Genomic DNA, 18,486 nt, shown 5'->3' on the forward strand with positions numbered 1-18,486 from the left:
AATATTTTACCGCCAGGGGTCGCCAATGGACCGTATTTTAAATATCAATCGATAGAGAAAGTAAAGAGTGAAATATTGTTAAAATGGAAAATACTTGAGCTGACAAATATTACATGGGCTGCAAATGTGGCATTATTTGTGCTAAGCCTCTCCTAAACTAGACACAACATCAGCAGCGTCTTTCTTGTGCTACAGAGAAAAATTACTGGGCTGTTTACATTTGTACATACACAGCTAAAGATATGAAATTAAAATTCTAAGACACATAAAATGTCCAGGTACCCCAAGTATCTTTTACAAACACAATAGTTACAATGAAGAAGGTGTCATATTTCACCAAATGTTTGACCTAAATTCAAACTGTAATTTTTCATAACAAGTGTGGCTATTTTTTCTCCGCTGCTAGAACAGCCACAGGAAAAACATTTTGGTTATAAAAGCAAGTCACGTAGAGGACCAGGGCGGACTCGAACAGACAGATTTAGTTTCAGGTACCAACTACATTTTATTGGAGTTGGAGCTACAGAACAACCACATCATCTGCCACGACTGCCAAGAATGATCACCTAGGAGAGAGAACGATGCTGGTTAACCCCTGAACCAGCCAGTAGTCACTTTACAAGTGGTGAACATGGTCAGAAAAAAAAGCAGTGATAAATATCAACCAGGAATATAAACAGGCAATATGAACATTGCCGTGGCGTTCGGCAGACGATGTTAGGCGGACGATTGTGCCTTATGTTGCACTCCATAATCGCTCAAAACACACGAGGCTAACTCCCTGCTTTGGTTTATCTGATGAAAATGCTTCAGAGTTTGTTCAAACACTGATCTTTTTATCTCACACAGCGTACTAAAAGAAGAAAATCTCCTACTCGAGCCTCCTTCTGCCAGATCTTATGACACCTGCTGACTGAGATGTTTACTTTGCAGAAACACCAGGGGCGATTTTAATGGGCCTTTTAAATTCTGTGTTTTAGGTTCAGTATTTAGTGTCATTCTGTTTTTGTTTTTTAACAATAATTTCAATGTTACAAAGCAAGTCCATCCCTGTCCGTTAAATCTGGGTATATAATAAGTGAAGAGCGCCATCTAGTGTATGTTCAGATATATTTCTATTCGACCTTTTCTGTAGGATTTTATTCTTGCAGAACAAGCAATCCTGTCTTTGACGTAACATAAATAAAAGGCAGACAAACTGTGATATAATTCCAGTTTAATAAATCAAGAAAAAAAAGCAGCAAGGGAAACAGTTTGAATATAATTAAAGTGGGCTGGAAATCTAAGTTTTATTTTTTTACTGTTATTATTATTATTATTTCGTTTTCCTCCAAAAATGACAGCCAGGAGAATCCGGCAGTCTTCGAGCTCCTGATTCCTTTCCTGACTCACTTCATTCGTCTGTTGTATCAATTTTTTGCTGTTGTTGTTATTTTTTTTAACAAACTCCTCAAATTATTGTCAGAATCCACAACGCTCCAGTTCGCAGTCCATAAAAAGCATTGTGGGAAACGTCCTCCTCACAGTTTCTCCAGTTTCACTTCCTGGCTGACCTCGAGCTCATCTGATCGGAATGGTCAGTTTTTTAGGGAACTAACCACGCAGCTCTGCAGCAAAGAGTTCAAACATCGGCCGCGGCGAATGTGTCCAATCTGAGATTTTCTTCTTTTTCTTTTCTTTTCTTTCTTTCTTTTTTTTTATTTTACATTCTTCAGAGTTCAGTTTGAAGCGAGAAGCTGATGAACAGTGTGCTGCTGTGAGTTTCATGGTCCAGCTGGCTCTCAGTGGTCCCTCTCCAGATCTGCTGTGAGAGAAGAAAATATAAAAGATCCTCGGGTCACTTTGCAGCAGCGAAAAAGAAGAAGAAGAAAAAAAACACTTCACAAGTGTTTTTCTGCCGTAATATACTCCCTAGACCCCTTATTTAAGAAACATTTCCCAACACAATAACTATTCTAACTTTTTTTATTTATTTATTTTTTTTTTTAGTGTCATCCAACTTTTCTTCCACCAATATAAAACTTTATAGATTTGGCACTCATTTCCAGATTTGAACACATTGGAAGGAACTGCAGCCCCTTCCACTGTTACATGGAGCGCCTTGTGAAACTAATAATTCTCCAGAGACCTTTGCACTTTTAGAACCAAAGATTTCTGCGCATTTTGTTGGTATTTTATACGATAGTCCATCACAAATGTGCACAGAATTGCAGAGTGGAAAAAGAGTGATACTCTATTTTCAAAAGATTTTACAAATAAAAATCTGAAAAGTGTGGTGGGGGGCTTTCTCTAATGCATTAATAATAGAATAAAAATATTTCTTTTAGCACTTTATAGCTTTTTTGTTAACTTTAGAAATGTTTAGCGCACTTAGCTTCTGCTAAATTCTATTTTCCTAATTTACTAGGCTGCTTTGCAAACGTTCAGTTGAATAAAGTTTGACGTCTGTGTTAAACTTTTGGTTACCAACTGTTACAAATTCACGTAGTTAGACGTTTATGTTCATGGTCTAATTTTTCATTTAGCACTTTAGTGTTTTTGCTAGCTCTGAAAATGCTTAGCTCACTTTGTTTCATTTTGCCAGATAAATTATAACTAATAACTAATAGCTTAGCTGGTTTGCAAAACTTTCAGGTGAATAAAGTTTGACGTCTGTGTTAAGAGTTTTGGTTATCGGCTTAAGAAGTTGATGGGACTGTTTGTGCATCGGTTCTGCTTCCTCTTCTGACGTTCTCCACCTGTGATGCTGAGCAGCAAATTATGCTTATCCTGTTTGTAAAATGCATTGCTGACAACAACATCTCCTCAGCAAAACATTGAGAGATGGAAGGCGCTAACCTGTTTGAGGCGGCGTTAGAGCTCAGGTTGTGGCAAAGTTTTCCCTTCCAAACAGAAAGCCAGACACACAACAAGAGGGTTTAAATCACAACATTCTCATGTTTTTTAATGGCCCTGTCAAAGTCCAGTTATACTGAAAGTCTGTGGCAACACTTAAAATTTACTGTATACAGATGCTCTGCATGTAGTTTGAGCTTCAGCTATTTTTCAAAAGGGAAGAGGCAAAACTTCCAGTTTCCAGATGTGCAAAGCTGGCAGAGACAAAACCATAAAAAGATTTGCAGCTGTAATTGCAACCAAAAGGTAATCTGAAATATCATACATTTACTTTTTTTTCTTCTTTTTTTTCAGTTCATCAAAAGCACGCACCCCCTTCCTTTCAATTCACAAACCATACAAATTCAAATTTCTCCACCTTGGATGATTCTTTTTTTTTCTTCTTCTCCTCTGAGGAGTTTCAGTCTCTGGTGTGAAGTATCATATCTACATATGGTCTTATTTGGGAGGCGTTGGGGGGGAATAACACTGTCACGATATCTAACGGATGGTTTGGTCCAAACTGTCAGCGCAGCTGTGTGGGACTGCGCTTCACTGTTATCAGAATATTACCTCTCATTGTGGCTGTCTGTCAGAGCCTCCATTAAGATGGCCTCCTTCGTAGTCCAGCTGGCACAGGATCATGTTGTTCTTGAGGAAGAACTTGTCTCCCACGCAGAATCTGCAGAGAGAAACAATCAAAATATGAACCGGCTCCTGCTTCTCGCCGGACCTCAAATGAATCGCGAGGTTTTCCCACGAGAATGTTTTCTTTTTTTTTTCCAGGCATAATTTCATACCGCATACATCTACTGCTATTATAATCAAAAAATTAATCTTGCATAGCCACGGCCCTGATTAACTATTCAAGTGTCAGACAAAGTCTTTAACCCTTCGAGGTTTTTTTTTTTTCTTCCTTCCTTTCTTTCTTTCTCCGCTGTGGATTTAATCAAGTTGTGATTACGCCTGCACTAATAGTGTGCTCACCAGTGCACCTTCCAGATAAGTCAACTGAATTTGATCTCCCTGGCTAATTGCTCCCCTAATCTTACCTCTGGCGGCAGAGCTGACAGGCAAAGCAGTCTAAATGGTAGACGTTGTCTCTGGCTCTCATCACCATCTCAAAGGCAGGGATCAGCTTACTGCAGGCTGCACAGTTCCCCGTCACCCCAAAGAGCCTGCAGAGGGAGAGCAGGGCGACACGCGGGCCTTTAATCTGGGCGCGCACATGGATGCATTTCACCAAAGAGCTGCGGTGTGGGGGAAACACAATATAAGCTGGTCTGCAGAGGAATTTGTACCGTCTTGTACTTTTGTTTTTTTTTTTCCCCTCCAATCCTTTCAAAACATTACAACGAAAGGCTTTATGTGTGTTTTGTTGTGATTTTACGTGACAGGACAGCAGAAAGTAGGTGGTGGATAGTTGAGTAGAAAAGAAAAAAAAAGGTATCGCATTTATCTTTTATCGTGATACATTTCTTATCATGATAAGAATTTTGATTCATCGTTTAACAATATATTCTAATTAATGATGCTTAAAAGCCTCCAAAATGTCTGGATTATCGGATTTGCTGTGTTTGCTAACTTCTCCACCGTCTGCTCAATGAAATCATTAAATATCAATAAATGTGAAAATATGATTAAATGCTGTTATGGTGTGAAGCTCAGCAATACAGATCTAATTTTTTTTATGTGACTGGCATCCTGAAGAAACATGTTACAAATGCGAATGTTTTCCAAGAGCAGTATTTGTGTTTGTGTGGCTATAGTTGCTGTTCCCCTTCAAAAGAAACAATAAACAGTTATCATCACTTTTATTGTTATCGCGATACTACCACAAACTATGGTGATAAAACTTTAAGTCCATGTCCCCCACCCATACTTCCATGCATGTTATTTATTTCCAGTATTGAGAAAGATGTTTGGTTAGATGTTTGTTAGAGTCATGAAAACTAAATCCATACTCGTTTTTTGGCTGATATCGAAACAATTTCCAATATTAGCATCAAATTAGGACAATCCTGTTGCGAACCTTTCAAGATGTCTCCGTCTGCATGAACTGACAAGTCAGGCTAGGAGAGCTTTAGTCAGAGAAGCAGCCAAGAGGCTCATGGTAACTCTAGAGGAGTAGTACAGCTCCACAGAAGGCCAATATGGCTAAAAAATTCATCTGGGCAGAGAGCTTTCTCGAATTAATACTTTTTCAAAATAAATAAATAAATAAATAAACCTTGGGCTCAGAGTGATGTTATGAAATAAAAAAATTTCAAATGAAAGACAACCTGGTCCTAAAACACCAAGCTGGAGAAGAAGCCAGCATCGTCTTTGGAGTATTTGTAGTTTTTCACCCACTAAAGACATAATGGGACCTAAACAAAACAGGCTTCAATTTGGAAGGACATTTCTAACAATGTGACTGTAAAAGTTAAATGTTTTTTTTTTTGATATTGTTGACACTCAAATACTGTTAAAACTCACGTTTGTGGTAGAAGCATGACAAATTACCAAACACTTTAAGGGGTGTAAATACTTTTTCACTCAACTATGAAGAAAGTAAGGGTGTTAAAAAGTTGCTTGTGTGTTTCAGTGAGCAGCACAGATGTTGCTAATCCACCATCTCCAGATAACCAATTTACTGCTTTCTTTCTAGGGGTGATCTGCATTTCTCCCAGATTACTCACCAGAGTCGTCTAATCACATCATCTGTATACGCAGCCAAGTGTGAGAAAGGGACTCAAATCAACATCCAAATTGTAATTATGGGAGCATGATGGGATGAGCTTCTCATAAAAAGAAACTGCACTCTACGTTGTTAAAAAAAACAAACTGCTGCAAACCATTAAATTTATCATCCACTCATCCTCCAAGTTGTCCGATTGCAGGTCGCAATAAAAGAAAAACGAAACGGCCCCCCGACTCCCAAGCTTGGAAGTGGAAAATGGTTAATGTTTGCACATGTTGAAAACTGATGGATGACAGGATTGTTTCAGAAGTGGCAGCCCTGAGCTGCCAGTGCTGCCACTGCCCTCACTCACAGGGTAACAGTGACTTTCATCAGTCGGGTGTTCAGCAGCTCATCATCCGCTGCTCAGACCACTGCTGATCCGAGCAGCTTGTCACGTTTCAACACAAAACTATAATGTCTTCTGTTTGGTATTGTATGTGATAGATTGTATGTGCTGAGTCGCTAAAAAGTGACTAAAAGTGACTTTCTAGAACCAGGTTTTGGTGTGTGCTTATACCAGGTTTACACATCTAGATGCTGAGATTTTCCCCCACTGTTCTTTACAAAATGAATCAATCTCAGTCAGACTGAGTGAAGAGCCTCCACTGTTAACAATTTCCAAGTCTTGTCACACATATTTAATTAAATGTAGGTCTGGACTTTGACTGGGCCAGTCAAAAAGTATTTTTTTTAATCTAAAACCAAGAGGCTTTTTGTCCTGAGGGTCAAAAAGCCCTCAGGACAAAAAAAGCCCTGAGGGTCGTTAAGTTGAAAGCACTTGGGGACACAAAAATTATACTTTTTTTTAATAAAACATTTCTAAGACAAACTTTTGGTACCTTTATTTTATTTAAATGTTACTAAAACTAAGAAAAATAGTCTGATTGATTTTTGTACAAAATGGATCCACAGTTTCTACATTTTTGTAGGTTGTTTTCTTATTTGAGAAGTACGATTTGCTTTTGAGGAAAAAGTAGGCCACTGTTTCTGGTTCTAGTTGCTCCAAAACTAAGATAAATACTAAAAACGTTGTTGGTAAATGGGAATCCATATACTGTCAACAGGTTTCACAACGTAACTTTGATATAAATTTCTCCACAACTCTGCTCCTGACCTTTCTGCTTTGTCTGTTCTTTGGTGTTCATTCTAACCGGTGAGTTAGATTGTCACGATAACAAATTGTGCCTGCAATTATTGCGATAACGATAATATTGTTGTTTTGCGACTAGCGGTGGACGATATTGAATTTTATTGTGATGCTTTACAATACTAATATGATAACAATGTTGTTGCTTTTTTTAGGTAGCTGACTGTGAAAAACATTTCAATTTCAAACAGTCTTATGGGAGGAAGATTTATATCACTAACCAGCACACAGTAACTGCATTTAATCATATTTTCAGTGTACTGATGCTCTCAGGGAACAAACAGTGCAGAAATTAGTTATTTTAATATTTCCAATGATACCATCACTTTTGTTTCTTATTTAACATCAGTAATTGGAATTGATCAAGGCAACGATAAATCCAAGTTCTTATCACGATAATTTTTCACAACAGTTGATAAATGGTACAATAAATGTTTAATTTTTTAAATAAAGTCGGACGATTGGTTGCTCTGGATTTTGCTTGGCGGTGCCAGAATAAGGTCGGGCTGAAAAACAAAGGCGTGCCCCACTTTATAGATTTCCATCTTGGGTTAGGGTTCCACTTCCCCTTCGCAATCATGTCCTACATAATGTTAGTCTGTCTCATAAAATCCCAATAAACTGCATTAAGGTTTGCAGTAGCAACGTGACCAAAGCTCAAGGGGTGCAAATACTTTAGCAAGGCACCGCACTTCCAGTCTCTTATTCCTCTGCAGAATATTCCTCGCTTTGCTCGGGACGGTTTTATTTATGTCCGATTTTAGTCAGAAACAGCTGGCCAGAAATCTTGTGGTTGGGGGCTTTTTTTTTCTTTCTTTCTTTCCATCGGGGTATACAGTGTGATTAAAGGCCGAGCAAAGCAGCCAGCAAGCCTGGATTAAAATGAGCAAGCTCCCATATTTTAACAACGTTGTTGCTCTTCTGCCAACATTTCACGAAGACAAGCTCAAGGATTCTTTTCTGCTCTCATCAACACTCTGCTTCCTCTGATATGTGGCTGTATGATATTGAGGGTGTTTTTTTTTTCTTAATGGCTTCCCTTTATCAGGTCTTTTTCTAAAAAAAAAAAAAAACTGAAATGTTACCGATTTTAAAATGGAAAAGGGCAGGATCTGAACATTTTCCTTTAAAGTAACAAGTGAACTACCTGGGAACTAACTCTGTAGGGCTTTAAAACGCTCTGGCTCTGGCCAACTGCAGATGGCTTCACCTCTCACTCACCTCCAACAGAACGAACAAACAGCTCCCTCGGAGCCTAACATGCATGAAGACAAGTGGCCACGACTGATTTCCATATTCCATTAGAAGCCATGTAAAAAAAGGTCAAAGAGAAAGCATTTGGAAGAAAAAAAAATCCCTGACATTCGTGGTAGAAGAGGGAAAGAAAGGGGGGAAAGAAAGGAGAATTTGTATCCCACAGCCCGAGACAACAACTGAAAAACGTCATCAAATGAGTGACTAATGCGGGAACAAAAGCGAGCCCTAATTACCAGAATGTTCTGATCTAACGAGTGTGAGTCCTTCACAGGCACCTGGTGGTTTTTTTTTTTCCTCTCCCCTTCTCCTTAACGAGGCTACGAAGCTCAATGCTAATTCTCCACTAATGGTCCAATTAAAAGAAATCACATGGTTTTAATCCAGCTCTTCAAAGGCTTTTGGTCTGCACCCTTGCAATGATGAGGGAAACAGGAGGCAATCTAGCCAATTTAACTGTCAAAAGGGGTTTTGGTCTCCTAAGTGCAGCGCGGCTAATGAGCGACTTAGCTCCAACGAAATCCAGCTGGATTGTACATGAGACTAACACATGGGTTCGGCATCGGGGGCTGAGAAATCAGGAGTTCTAGCTGCTGACCTGACTCCACACGTTGCTAATTTGGTGGAGAAATTGTTTTGGGGTGTGACCTTCGGACCAGCCAGTTTTATAAAATCCTGTTGATTCAAATACTGCATTTGGCACCGCTGTGTTCAGTGAAGTCAAGATTTTTTGCACAGCACATTTCAGCAACAAGGCAGTTCAGAGTTCCTTGCGCCATAAAAACATAATATAATAAGCAATTATGAAATAGCAATACGCATTACATTTTGAAAATGGAAAGAGAATGACATGACTTCAAACTAGGGGTGTTCTGACACAACCTTTTCACTTCCGATACGATGCCGATATCACATCGTTCAGCACTGGGCGATACCGATTTTGACTCCATACAATATCAGAACAAATCATATTAGTTCTTTAATTCAGTAAACGTTCTTCAGGTGATAGAAGGCTGACTTTGTAACTCTCTTTATGTGTTTGTGAAGGTCCAGGTTATTACCCCCAGGTTTTGAGTTTGATCACTCGTCTCTAGCATGAAAACTACATTAATTTGGGATGATTTATTCCAACCAGGTTGGGATGATTTTACAACACTTCAATAATTTTGAAAAAATAAGAAGTGGGTGGATACGTTTGAATCTACTGAGGATTTTTTTTTTTTTTAATAATGATTGTATTCAATCGAGTTGATTTTATAAAGCTTATATGCAGACGCAATATTGCTGACTTAGCTTGAACAGTCAGAGGCATTTCAGAGAGGGGCTCGTTTTGACAAAGCTCCTTGGAGACAGAGGCCAGTGACACTTGTATTTAAGCAAGCTTCAATTTATAGCAAATTAGAGCCTGGGTGGTTCCCAAACATCCAATTTTTATTCTTACATTTGAGACATTTTTGGTTGTCCTGCAGGCCTTGACATCGCGTTGACTTAAACAAATCACTTGTTGTTTGGACTGCTTATTTGGGATTTGCTTCTTTTTTTTTTAACTGGATTTGAAGAACTTTCCCAACTTGATTATTTCTCAGTCCAATCAGTCCTGTCAAGGAAATCTTTTTTATAGCAACACAGAATCTACCATCTGCAAGCAGTCATCATCACCAGTCAGAAGTTAATGGGACTTGGCCTTTTCAAGTTAAACACATTCTACAACCATCAGCACCACTTATTAAAGGATTTAGAGGGATTTAGGCTGTGTATATATCTGAGTACAAAACCTTGCATGGATTAGATAAAATCTAGAGTAAATTCAGACCTGTGCAACAAATTATTGTTTTCCTTTTAATCAACTTGTGTATGGAAAAAGGTTTAATTAGCTTTTTAACATTAATGTATTTTGGCAGCTAGATAGGTATTCATTTTCTTGACGAATATAAAACCAAAGAAGTCCAAACCATAAGATATTTAGCTTCGCTCACCTCAGAAAGAGTAGGCTAAGTTAATTGTCTCTCGGGTGTTAGCTTGGTTTAGCATAGAGATAAGTAGGTGTGACACTGCTAGCTAGACAGCAAAAACAAAACCTCTGCAGGAAACAAGGGAATGTCTGCAATTACCATAACTGTAAGCTAATATTTTCCCTGAAAACCTACAAAGAATTGAGTTATTATTGTTTCTTCTGTCTTTATTCCATGCTATGCTAGGAATGCCACCTTTCAGAAATGAAAATAAGGGACACCGATCATGGTGAGCTTTGCCTGCCATATACATATATGATTCTTTACCAGTACATAGCAGCTAACAAGCTGCTATTTACTTATATATTTTTACCAAGACAGCTAAAAAGTATTTTATTTGTTCATTCCTCCTTTGTCTGAAAGAAAAACATAGCAATTGTTTAGTTTTCGTTAGTGAGTTAATCATGTTCTACTTTCCAAAAACAGCAAATATATGATATCTGAAGATTGTTAGCTAAGCATAGAGAGCTAACTGACCAAGCTGACAGGATTACCTTAAGCTAGCTAATACTAAAACTTCCAAATCTGCATTACCTAAGTTTGAACCTACTTTTACCTAACACAGCACATACATTTCCTGAAAACGCACAAAAATTGCTTTTTTGTGGTCTTAATGCTTTTGCCACATGCTTCTCTAACAAGCTTCCATCTCCATTGGGAAACTTTCATTGGAGAGAATCAACGTTGCCCACCATTTTTGTATTGGCGGTATAAAAGGAGAAAGGAGAAAAGACGTCAACATGTTGGTGTCTAAATGTGGTTAAAATGTGTTTGAGATTGACCAAATTCTCTAACCAAGTCTGACTTTCAATGTCTTGGTTTAGCCTAAATTTGGACACGCCCTATAGGCTAAAAACATTCAACATGTGTTACTGTGCTAAACAGAGACAAGGACTGACCAACATTAAGCAGCATAACAAAGGCATCCACAGGCATTACAGGCCTCCTGTCTCTCGTTGCTTATTCCTTTGGAAAGAAAGCTCATGGTTTTCCCTTACAGAGGAAGCCAAAACACCTGTATTTCAACATCTTTTTTTCCCCCGTCTATTCTCTGCAGAACAAATCAAACAGAGGAAATGTTTCCTAATTCATTTTAAGAAAATAAGGGTAAGTCTATAGAAAGTTCCAACCCCACTGTTCTGGCTTCACTCTACATTTCCTGACAATGACTCAAAACATACTAAGAGGTCAGCAGCTTGTCTCCTTTGTTCCTGCATTCATTCTTCCAACTGCGTGAGCTCGCTGCTGACTGTTGCATTTGGTGTCACTTCTCCCAAATCCTTGAACCCTCTAGCAAGTTTATGTGTCGAAGAATGTAAAATTGTTGCAGTATGATTTGCGCCTAAGTTGAACAACACCATAGCAAATAATCAAATGCTATCCATTGTCTATTCCGGCTTATCCTTGCAGGGTCGATATCTCTAGCACTAACTGGACGAAAGGCAGGGTCACATAGAGACACACAGCATAAACAACTAAGCACACACACTCACACCTCAGGACATTTCGAAGAGACCAATTAACTTGACGGTCCAGCTGGAGTACCTGGAGAGAACACATGCATGCACAGGAAGAACACATCTAGAACTGAAAAATCGGTTTGCATTCACACCAGCCCTTTTTAGTCTGCTTTAATCAAACTCTTGTTCATTTGCCTAGGAAGTCCGGTTCATTTGGGGAGGAGTGAATGCGCAATCGAACTCTGATGCAAACCAAAAATGCGAACTCTCATCCACCTACAAACCTAGGTTGTGGTTCGGTTGAAGTGAGCTCTGGTGAAGTTCAAATTAACATGTGAACGCCAGTCGGACCAGAGACGGCTCCAAAAGCAGGAAGCAGACTATAGCACAGGGCATTCTGGGTAAATAGAACCAAAACAAATGCCCATGTTTTGCACTAGCAGGGCAAATGACTTATAGTTCTTTGACAAAGACAAAAGAGAAAATCTAAAATCTGATGCCATTCAACAACTTTTGTTTACATTTCGTGAAGAAGGAAGTTGGACTCAGTGTCTCCTTCAGAGGTTTTCATGTCGCTTCCTTCAGTGGTTCTTGGAGCAGTGCCACCACAGGTGAGGAGGGGAAACAGCTTTTTCAAAGGGTTTAGTTCATTTGAAAGCGAACTGCACCAGCTGAAAATGTAGCAAATGTTGCAATGTTGGTCCCTAATCAAACAAAATCTACTGGACTTTCTATGTGGTATAACTCTACATAATAAGGATGCAGGCTTAATAAGACTAATGGACTAAAGGTTGGTCAATATTTGGGGCATTCATCAGCTAATTTTTGTTGCATAAACGACACTTAAGCAAAAAGCGAATGGTATAGTCAGTTATTCTGTCTTCACACATGGAAGCCATACCTCAGATAGTCTCTGCGGCAGAGGATAAGATTTGCCCGGGTGTACAGGGTGGAGCCGACCCGGCCCAGGCGGCAGTCGCAGCAGGCACACTTCAGACAGTCTTCATGCCAGAACCTGTCTAACGCCTGGAGCATGAAGCGGTCCCGGATCTTCCCATTGCAGCCGGCACAGCCTCTTGGCTTCTCTCTGGACTGGAGGGGAACGACAGACACGCCTGAAATGAAACAGAGAGAATAACCAAATAGAAACCTGAGAACTGATATTTTTCCAATTTTTCCCCAGTTTTCAACCTTAGGGTATAGAGCATCAGTAAACTTAATTCCAGTACTTCCCAGTTCCCAGTATCACATGAAACGTAGCGAATCAACTAATTGAGTTATTTGTAAAATTTCTTCAAAAAAAGGATTTACAGCAAAGCAAAAAGAAGCCACAAAGACTGAGTTCAACTGAATTAAGAAGTTTACATGTGTGCAACTTGATGTCAGTTTAAATCCTGCTGTTCTTCCAAGGCCTTAGAGGTTTGTTAGACAACACTGAACAGACAGCATCATACAGACCAAAAAACACAGCAGACAGGTCAGAGGTCAAGTTCTGCAGAAGTTTCAAATAACTTTGCTTAAAGTTTGATAAGTCATGCTTTAAGCTTCTCGCAGAGCTCTGTTCAATGTGTGGTCGCACCTTCAAAACTACCAAGACATGACCTAAACTGACAGGTGGGATAATTAGCGCATTAGCTGGAGAGATCCACAGGTTAAGTGGAAAAATCTGTTGATTGGACAATCAGTTAGGTCTGCAGGCGAGGTAGAAGTATCTAAATATCCAAGGGAAGAACTATACCCGATTGGACGAGCAGTCAGACACAATACGATTGGACAGGCATCATGGGCGTATCCCAATGTCAAAGACTGATTGGATGAACGTTGCGTAGGCGTTCCATCATAACAGGAAGTCATTGGGTAAAATTAATGTGTGTCATCTGACATTTTCTTTTCTTTGGTTTTAAAGGGATGGTATTATGTAAAATGTTAAAAACTCCTGGGTGGACCTAGTGCTGCCTTTGGGGACAAAGCTCCTCCTGAGAGATGAGGTTTCCAAGCTTCTGAGCTTCTGCCTCACAGAGCAGCCCTCCCCTCACTGCTCTCCCGCTCGGCTCCTTCAGACTAGCCAGCAGCAATTGGTAAACACCTGGTGGAACTGTGCATCTGCTGAGCTCATTATAGGATCTATTTCACAGTGTTGCACTGGTAAAATCATTGTTAAGGGGTTAATAGAGGAGCCATGTTGTGATGACTTCCTGAAGGCAGAGTTTCAAAAAGAGCAGGAGTTTTTAAACGGACAGAGGCCCAATTTCAAGGTATTAAATTATAAAGTCAAATTTCTTTTAATTTGATATAAATAGTACCTTCATAACAGCAGAAAGTAACATAGTTACTTGACTGTGCTGTAAAATGGCGCTCTGTGACTGGAAAACACATAATTCTGCTCCTGTAAGTATCACTACCTGACTTCTGTGGTATCATCTATTTATTTACTTTTGCAAGATTGCTGATTTAATAATTAATGGTAGCAATTTTTCAAAGTTATTTGTAAGTAGGGAGGGTTAAACGTTGATGAGTTCCTCCGTGCAACTTAGCAGTGTGGGGACAGAAAAACAGATCAAGTAGAGCCAGCCAATCAGTGTTTGAGCTGAAGAAACTCCTACGCTTTCAAGACTCCCACTTCATGTCTGCAGACAGTATGAAAGAGCTGCAAGAAACACTTGATTCTCACAGCAAACATGGTGGTGGCAGCATCATGGTGAGGGGAGGCTTCGGTGCTGCAGGACGCATAGAAGAAAAACTGACAGAGACTGCAGAAGATTTTTCTTTCACTGTCTGCAGGACAACAATCCAATGGAGCGGGTTACATCAAAGCATATTCATCTGTTAAAGGCCCAGTCAAAGTACAGATCTAAATCTAATTAGGAATTTTTAGAAAGATTGGAAAAGCGATGTTCACAGATGCTGTCCGTCCAATTTGGCCGAGCTTTTGCAAGGAGGAATGGGTGAACATGTCAGTCTGACAACAGCTTGGATGATTTTCCACTTTCTATTGAACTCCAGTGTTTGTTTGTTTTTTTACATAAAATATTTATTTCAGGCACATCCGTTTATTCTGAGTCAGTATTTCATTTTTTCCATTTCATATATTTCTACTTTTATATGACATGCAAGAAAATTCAACTTCATATCAGATCAAAGGATAATGCAGTCCAGCACATCCTAGTAAAAAAAAATTTTTTTTTAAAGTACAGCTGATGACAACCAGTGATGTAAGTCAGGAATATAGAGCTTTATGTTTATGGGAAAAGATCTGAGCAGATAAAGTACATTTCAACACTCCACATCTCAGTTCAAAAGGAACAAATATCCCTCTATACTTACTCTCCTCCTTGTCTAGCACCATCCTTCAGGGGAGGTAAAAGCGGCTACGATCCAACAAGAACAGAACTACCCGAACGTCTTCTTCTTCTCCTTCTGTTTGCTAAATAACCGCGCTAATCAACACGGACAGCCTCGGAGCGGAGCGTAAATGACTGCGATCAGTCTGGAGTCGCTCAAACTTCGGATCTGCTTCTCATTGTCCCCGGAGAACGGCGAGAAGAAAAAACCCGGTCACTCTCCGTCTTCTTACTACTAATAATAAAAATAATAATAATAAAAACTGAGTCCGTGGATGGATGGCAGATGACGTTTCTCGAGTGTCACCTCTTCGGCGAGGGGGAGATGTCCTTTAAATGTGAGTGCTGTCCTGGCTGATGTCAGTGCTTAAGTATGTCTGTATCTGCACGGACTGCCGCCGTTCCCTTCAGTGCAATGAGCCGCTCTGCACACACTCTGCACGGCTCCCTCCCTCCCCTTCTCTCTCTCTCTATCTCTCTCTCTCTCTCTCTCTCTGCCTCTCCCGCTGCAAAAAATTCAAAGAAAAAAAGAAAAAACTTCCACAGTCAAATGTTTTGTTGTTGTTTTTTTCAGTTCCTGCGTGCTAATTATATAAAGTCATTATGGTTCAGATCTGATAGGAACCTCCCCTCCCTCTTGGAATCAATTATTCAATACACAGTCACACACACCGGGACAGCCCGGGCCTGAGGTGTTTTAGAATGAGCTTATTCAACTCCAAGGACACCAATTATCTCCGGGGCTCCCTGTAGTCAAAGCCGGAGCTTTTCAGCACGACAGATGCACAGCCGGCTGACGCGCGCGAGCTCGTGCGCATGCGTGCCAATTCCTGTTCATGCTTTTATTTTTGCTTGTTTACTGTTTTTTTCTTTGTCTTTTTTTGTCAGAACTAGTAGTATATTCATTGTAAGTATATGCCGTGCTGAGGTAAAAACAATTGACCGCCATTTTTTATTTTTTTTTTAGGTTTCTTTTAACCCAGTCGTCGAATGGACCCTTGTGAGCTTTTTACTTCGCGCGCGGTTCCAGAAGGGGTTGAGTGGACCCCCACCTTCAAGTGGTCTACTGACCCTGAAAGCGCTTTTATAAGTTCTTTTCTCGTGTTTTCAGGAACTGACGCGAACGGGACACCCCCTTCCGCCCCATCGCCCGACTCTTCCCGAGCTGGTATGTGAGAGAGTCAAAGTTAAAATATTGTGTGAGAACAAGGTCCATTGGTAGAAGTACCGCCGGTTGGATTTGCTATCTTCAGTGGATCCCACAATAAAAATTGGCCTTGAGTTATTTAAAAATAATGATTGCACACTGATGGAGGAAATAGCAGTAAGCCAGGTAGGACTGGTTAGCAGGCTAACAACTTAGCATAATAAAAATAATTAGCTACTCTTACAAGTTTTGTACTTTTTAACACAGTAATAACACATTGACTAGTGGAGGTTGTATAATGCTGTATGTTAAAAAATATATATTGATATATAATCTATTCATTATCCTCATTAATAATGATTTTATTAACTGCTTATCCATTCAGTGTTGCATCACAACTAATGGAAATTCAGGGAGCCAAATTAAGCTAACAGTCATGTTTTTCTTTTTTTTATAGGAAGCAGGAGTTTGTTTAAATAAGAGTCAAAGATGTGAATACGTTGTTTTTTTCCCCCTAGCTACCACTCACTATGATTTAGACGCAAAGTGACCATCTTGTTGGTGAAAAAGCTCCAGCTGTACTCAAAATCCTTACTTCTTATAACCCTTTGCACCTCAAGCTTGAACATGCAACTTGTAGTTAAATGTAAATAGGAATGTTTTTTGTGTTTGTTTTTAAACCAAAAAAAAACAAAAAAAACAATCCAATCTCTGTTGTGCTGATGTTTTAAAATGTCAAACAAGATGGGAGTAGTTGGAAAGCTGCTACCACCTTGAATGACTTGTGACAAAAAAGCCGGGATATAATCACTATTTCAACCTATTTTTATCTATACTGTAAATATGTTATCAAAGACTTACCAGTTTCAGAACCATTTCTCATCCTGACTTCTGTCGTTATTTATAAAAGAATAAAAGGGAAAATGTTGTGTGGCAAAAAATAGTACATCTTTGCTACTTCCATAAGGTTTAAGCAGAAGGGGTATGCCCCCCCTCATTTCCCCTTTTGTGGCCTCCCTGTCACGTAAGTCTACAGTTTGTTTCCTGAAGCAGTCAGAAGCCAGAAATACTGGAAATCTCTCTTTAAAAAGACACAGAGTCGTATTAATGTCAGTGGAAACACATGAAATAGCGATGATTGATCGTGGGAGGTCTGGCAACAGTTTTCATGGCCGGACCTCCCACCGTCAGGCTCGTCGTCCTGGAAGTATTTAGATAGAAATACATAACTACCGCAGCTGAAGTGTTGTTATTGCCTCGGAACTCAAATCCCAGACCTGTTTAAGCCATTTTATTGCCGATTTATTAATAGAAAACACCGCAGGGAGTCGAGCATTAACGTTTAGTTCATATTGAACATCGCAGACGTTGTTATTCCTCCCTACTGATAGATTACTGGAACATTACTGGGATTTTTTTTTTAACCACAATCCATAAACAACACTGTAGCCTGCTTCCCTAATAGATCACCCGGCCCTAAATCTTCCTCATTAGGCGCTGTAGCATAAACAACTGTTCTAACATGGCCCCTGGATCAGGTCACACTAATTAACCAGCACCATCGACCAACTATTCCTCATTATCCGCCCTCTCGTCTGATCGCATATAGGCCGTCAAGACGGCTAACGATCAACGCGCTAATTAATCAGCTGACGAGGTGCAAGTGGAGCTCTAAGGCTCCCTCTTCATTTGCGAGACACATGGGAGCTAATTAGTTCAATTATTAATGAATCTAATTAAATATTTTCTGTAGGTAACCACGGTTGCGGTCTTGTCGTCCATCGTTGTGTGTTAGACCTCTTTTGTCCTCCCATTTTTGGCATACAGTCACTCCATTGCAAAGGCTGGCTTAGACTAAACATTACAGACTATTCATGGGATCCCATTAGTCTAATTGCACTAAAAAGCAGTCTGTGGATGACAGTAAAGGTGAGCTGTGGTTAGAGCTCTAATTAGCAGTCTGTGGAAATGGGAAGCCTGTGTGGCCATCTGCCGCAGCGTACCGTCATGTCGTCTGTGTGAAAAGGGCAGAGACAAATTTAGGCATGTTGTATAAAAAAAGAAAAAATGGCCCGTTTTGTCTGATACAATACCACGAGAGGCCTCGGCGCTCATTGGAGCACATTTTTAATGAGCGACAGGCTGAAATTTAAAGGAGAAAATACAAGAAAGTCCTCCCAAGATGTTCCACCTTAAGATACTTTAGTATGTCTCTAAATCCTTCTGGACGTATCTGAATGCACAGGTTAGGAAAAAGTTCCAAATGTGTCCAAATGGTACTTGGTTTTCACAATTTATAAGTAAAAATCTGAAAAGTGGTGTGAAATCTGGTGCAAACAACTAAATTCAGTAGTTAATAGTCTCCACCTAAACTCCAGCTGTTCAGTGAAGGCCTCACGGGTCTTTTAGAGAACTTTTGTGAATGAACAGAATCATAGGGACCCAAACAAGTGGTAAAGATTTGGAGGAACTATGGTGTTGTAGTCTGGTGGACTCGGTTCCATTGCTTTCACACTGCACAGTGTC

General features: G+C 39.7%; 1 protein-coding gene across 3 annotated transcripts; it reads right to left on the bottom strand.

The window, feature by feature from the left end:
• Window positions 1–1,199: 1,199 nt before the first annotated feature.
• Window positions 1,200–15,244, bottom strand: LOC106950943 (rhombotin-1-like). Of its 3 annotated transcripts, XM_015038137.1 has the most exons (6): window positions 14,797–15,244; window positions 12,374–12,587; window positions 3,927–4,052; window positions 3,448–3,556; window positions 2,839–2,882; window positions 1,200–1,804 (listed from the first exon to the last, which is right to left on the bottom strand). In XM_015038137.1, the coding sequence occupies exons 1-4, from the start codon at window positions 14,816–14,818 to the stop codon at window positions 3,451–3,453; spliced, it is 468 nt and encodes a 155-aa protein (XP_014893623.1). In that variant the 5' UTR covers window positions 14,819–15,244; the 3' UTR covers window positions 1,200–1,804; window positions 2,839–2,882; window positions 3,448–3,450. The 3 variants fall into 3 exon arrangements, with proteins under 3 accessions (XP_014893623.1, XP_014893624.1, XP_014893622.1); XM_015038138.1 differs by lacking the exon at window positions 2,839–2,882 and having other exon boundaries at window positions 1,200–1,801; XM_015038136.1 differs by lacking the exon at window positions 2,839–2,882 and having other exon boundaries at window positions 14,797–15,243.
• Window positions 15,245–18,486: the final 3,242 nt, after the last annotated feature.

Source organism: Poecilia latipinna, unplaced genomic scaffold (assembly GCF_001443285.1).
Source record: "Poecilia latipinna isolate Pla-1442-1.1 unplaced genomic scaffold, P_latipinna-1.0 Scaffold430, whole genome shotgun sequence".
In the NCBI taxonomy this organism is placed as follows: Eukaryota; Metazoa; Chordata; class Actinopteri; order Cyprinodontiformes; family Poeciliidae; genus Poecilia; species Poecilia latipinna.

Excerpts from the sequence above, each read along its gene's own strand:
- LOC106950943 (XM_015038138.1), bottom strand. The coding sequence starts at position 14,818 with ATGGTGCTAGACAAGGAGGAGA. Across the intron at positions 12,588-14,796 it reads GGTGCTAGACAAGGAGGAGA|GCGTGTCTGTCGTTCCCCTC; the intron begins GTAAGTATAGAG and ends GTTTCATTTCAG. Across the intron at positions 3,557-3,926 it reads TGTCAGCTCTGCCGCCAGAG|ATTCTGCGTGGGAGACAAGT; the intron begins GTAAGATTAGGG and ends TTCTCTCTGCAG.